The 3606-nt window shown below is 42.5% G+C and overlaps 2 protein-coding genes across 2 annotated transcripts in view; one reads left to right on the forward strand and one right to left on the reverse strand.

Annotated features, from left to right (window-relative positions):
* LOC116674037 (gastrula zinc finger protein XlCGF8.2DB) overlaps nt 1-3606 on the forward strand; it is a 99861-nt gene that overhangs the window by 35669 nt on the left and 60586 nt on the right. The gene's annotated exons all lie outside the window — the stretch shown is intronic.
* The window catches only part of LOC116674106 (oocyte zinc finger protein XlCOF6.1), a gene marked incomplete at its 3' end in the record, with an annotated part of 2952 nt that continues 2216 nt past the window's right edge, over nt 2871-3606 (reverse strand). Inside the window, 1 exon segment of the mRNA XM_032506605.1 lies at nt 2871-3601. Within this exon segment, the coding sequence (XP_032362496.1) occupies nt 2871-3601 (731 nt within the window).

The raw sequence follows: 3606 nt of genomic DNA on the forward strand, positions 1-3606 counted from the left end.
CTGCTAGCATTTAAATTAGCAAAGGCTAGCAAGCCTCTCAGAAGGCGAGTTTTTGTAAGACAGCATGATAGAGACAGCAGGTCTCTTATGTCCAGAGAGCAAAAGTAAATTTGAAAAGATCAGTTTATCACGAAGGACAGTGACTCGCCATGTGGAACTGATTGATGAAGATATTGTCAATGAGTTAAACAAAAAGGCAGAGACATTTACATTATATTCATTAGCACTGGATGAAAGTAACGACGTAAAAGACACTGCTCAGCTCCTAATTTTTATCCGAGGGATTAACGAAGGTTTTGAGATAACTGAGGAGCTTTTAACCATGGAGTCCCTGAAAGGAAAGACGCGGGGAGAGGACTTATATGACAGGGTGTCAGCTGCCATCGAGAGAATGAAGCTACCTTGGAGTAAACTTGCCAATGTCACCACGGACGGATCGCCAAATTTAAGGAAAACACGTTGGCCTACTGAAAAGAATCCAGGATAAAGTGAAAGAGGAAAACCCTGCACAGGATGTTATTTTCCTCACTGCATCATTCATCAGGAATCTCTATGTAAGTCTGTTTTGCAGCTAATATGTGGTGAAATAGTAGTAAAACTGGTGAATTGTATTCGAGCAAGGGGACTCCAGCACCGTCAGTGCATTACGTTCCTGGAGGAAACCGATGCGGATCACCAGGATTTACTTTACCACTCTCGTGTCCGCTGGTTAAGTTTGGGCAAAGTATTGCAAAGAGTGTGGGAGCTCAAAGATGAGATTAGCGCATTTTTGGAGTTAGTGGGGAAATCCGACGAATTTCCTGAGTTGAGTGACAAGAACTGGCTTTGCGACTTTGCGTTTGCTGTGGACATATTCACCCACATGAATGAGCTGAACGTGAAGCTACAGGGGAAAGATCAGTTTGTGTACGACATGTACATAAATGTGAGAGCCTTCAAATCCAAGCTGACTTTATTCTCCAGACAAATTTCAAATGAGTCTTTCGCTCATTTCCCCACACTAGCCACGCAGAGAGTGGCCACCCGAAACGCAAAGAAGTACAGCCAATTGCTGGATGACCTGCACAGAGAATTCTGCCGCCGGTTCTCTGATTTTGAAAAAATTGACAAGTTTCTTCAGCTGGTGTCCTGTCCCTTGTCACACACCCTGAAACAGCACTGCATGACCTGCAACTGGAACTGATCGATCTTCAGTCTGACTCCATCTTGAAGGAGAAGTTTAACTCTCTTAAACCGAATGACTTTTATGCTGCACTCAACGAAGCCCCGTTTCCAAACCTCCGGAGGACGGCACAGAAGATGCTGCCGTTGTTTGGCTCGACTTACTTGTGTGAGCAGACGTTCAGCGTCATGAAAATCAACAAAAACCCTCACAGATCAAAGTTAACTGACCAACACCTCAGATCCATTCTGAGAATTGCCACAACAAAACTAACCCCACACTGGCAAAAATGGGAGCCCAACAACACTGTTCCCACTGGAGAGTAACGTGAGTTTCTCTGCTGTTATAAAATAAATGCAATGTTTGCTTTGCTGCCTGTTAAAGGTCAAAACCTTTTTTTAAATAGTTTTTACACGTCATTACATTACTGCTCCTTGAGGCGCAGATGGATTGAAGGTTTATGGTGGGGCAGGCCTGGCCCACCTGTCAAATTTGAGAACTCACTGTGGCCCGGGAGTCAAAAAGTTTGCCCACCCCTGGTCTACGCGATATATACAGTCCATTCAAGGCAGAGAAATGCGGGACTGTTGTGCAAATCAACGTTAGCGGTTAGCAATTAGCGTAAGCATTGCAAGCTAGCGATTTTTAAAAAGTTTCAGTTAGGAACATGGTTGCAAGTATATATGCACAGGACTATATAGACCACAAAACAAGACTGTCAATTATTTAAGCCGAAAATACTTTCTTACTTCTCTGGTCGATGTGGCGGCCATTGTTGCTTGTGTGTTTACAAGTGAGCTCGCGTCCATGTGGCAGCCATTGTTGCTTGTGTGTTTAAAAGTGAGCTCGCGTCTTCACTTGGTTTCTATGGGTATACAGCCCTCGGTCGCACCCCTACCCCTCGGTCGTAATAGGTAATGGGACACGACTAGGTCCCGCGTGAACGCACAAAAACGAGGGGAAGGGGTAAGACAGAGAAATGAGATTCAGCCTTAACCTTCCCCTGACCCACTCTCAGTAACAAATGAACAGGGTCTAGTATCAACCATGCTATAGAAATGCTAGCTGAAACAGTTAATTCTGCATTCTGAAACAGCATTCAATAACTCCATATCTAATGTGCTGAAGCATGTTATGGTAAGTATTTGTGCATTGGTACTTCAAAGTTTTGAAGTTTTCATGACTAATAGCAAATTGCCAATTAGCAAAACACCATTAACCTCATAATCCAATACATTAACACTTCAAAAATCATATTCCAAAATTCCAATCACATTTTAAATGTTTTAATGACCCCGAGTATTACATCTTATATACGTGTAGAGACTTGACTGAGATTCTCTGCTCTCCTTATAGACTAGAGCTCCACTTCACACAGCTAAGTGGCTTCTCTTGTGTGGGTTGACATGTGTCTATGTAAAGTTCTACTCGCTGTAAAAGCTTTCTTACAGACAGAGCAGCTAAATTGTTTCTCTTCAGTGTGGATTCTCATGTGTCGCTGTAAATGTCCACTCACTGTAAAGGTTCTCTCACAAGATGGGCATCTAAATGGTCTCTCTTTTGTGTGGATTCTCATGTGTTTCTTTAAAGTTCCTCTTTGTATAAAACCTGTATTACAGACAGAGCAGCTAAATGGTCTCTCTCCAGTGTGGAGTCTCATGTGTGCCTTTAAAGTTTCCCTCACTGTAAAAGCTTTGTTACAGACTGAGCAGCTAAATGGTTTCTCTCCAGTGTGGGTTCTCTTGTGTTGCTGTAAAGGTCCACTCAATGCAAAAGTTTTCTCACAGAAAGGGCAGCTAAATGGTTTCTCTCCAGTGTGGATTCTCATGTGTCTCTTTAACTGCTCTCTATCTGTAAAAGCTTTCTTACAGATTGAGCAACTAAATGGTTTCTCTCCTGTGTGGATTCTCATGTGTGCCTTTAAACGTGCTCTCTCTATAAAAGCTTTATTACAGATTGAGCAGCTAAATGATCTCTCTCCTGTGTGGATTCTCATGTGTGTATTTAACACTCCTCTCACTCTAAAAGCTTTCTTACAGACTGAGCAGCTAAAGGGTCTCTCTCCCGTGTGGATTCCCATGTGTTTCTTTAAATGTCCACTTTGTGTAAAAACTGCATTACAGACTGAGCAGCTGAACGGTTTATCTCCTGTGTGTAGTCTCATGTGTGTATTTAACCTTCCTCTCACTGTAAAAGCTTTCTTACAGACTGAGCAACTAAATGGTCTCTCTCCTGTGTGAATTCTCATGTGTTTCTTTAACCCTCCTCTTACTGTAAAAGCTTTCTGACAGACTGAGCAACTAAATGGTCTCTCTCCGGTGTGGATTCTCATGTGATTCTTTAAATGTCCACTTTCTCTAAAAGCTTTCTTACAGACTGAGCAGCTAAATGGTCTCTCTCCTGTGTGTATTCTCATGTGTCTATGTAAATTTCTACTCACTGAA

This window comes from Etheostoma spectabile, chromosome 24, assembly GCF_008692095.1.
Source record: "Etheostoma spectabile isolate EspeVRDwgs_2016 chromosome 24, UIUC_Espe_1.0, whole genome shotgun sequence".
NCBI classification, from domain to species: Eukaryota; Metazoa; Chordata; class Actinopteri; order Perciformes; family Percidae; genus Etheostoma; species Etheostoma spectabile.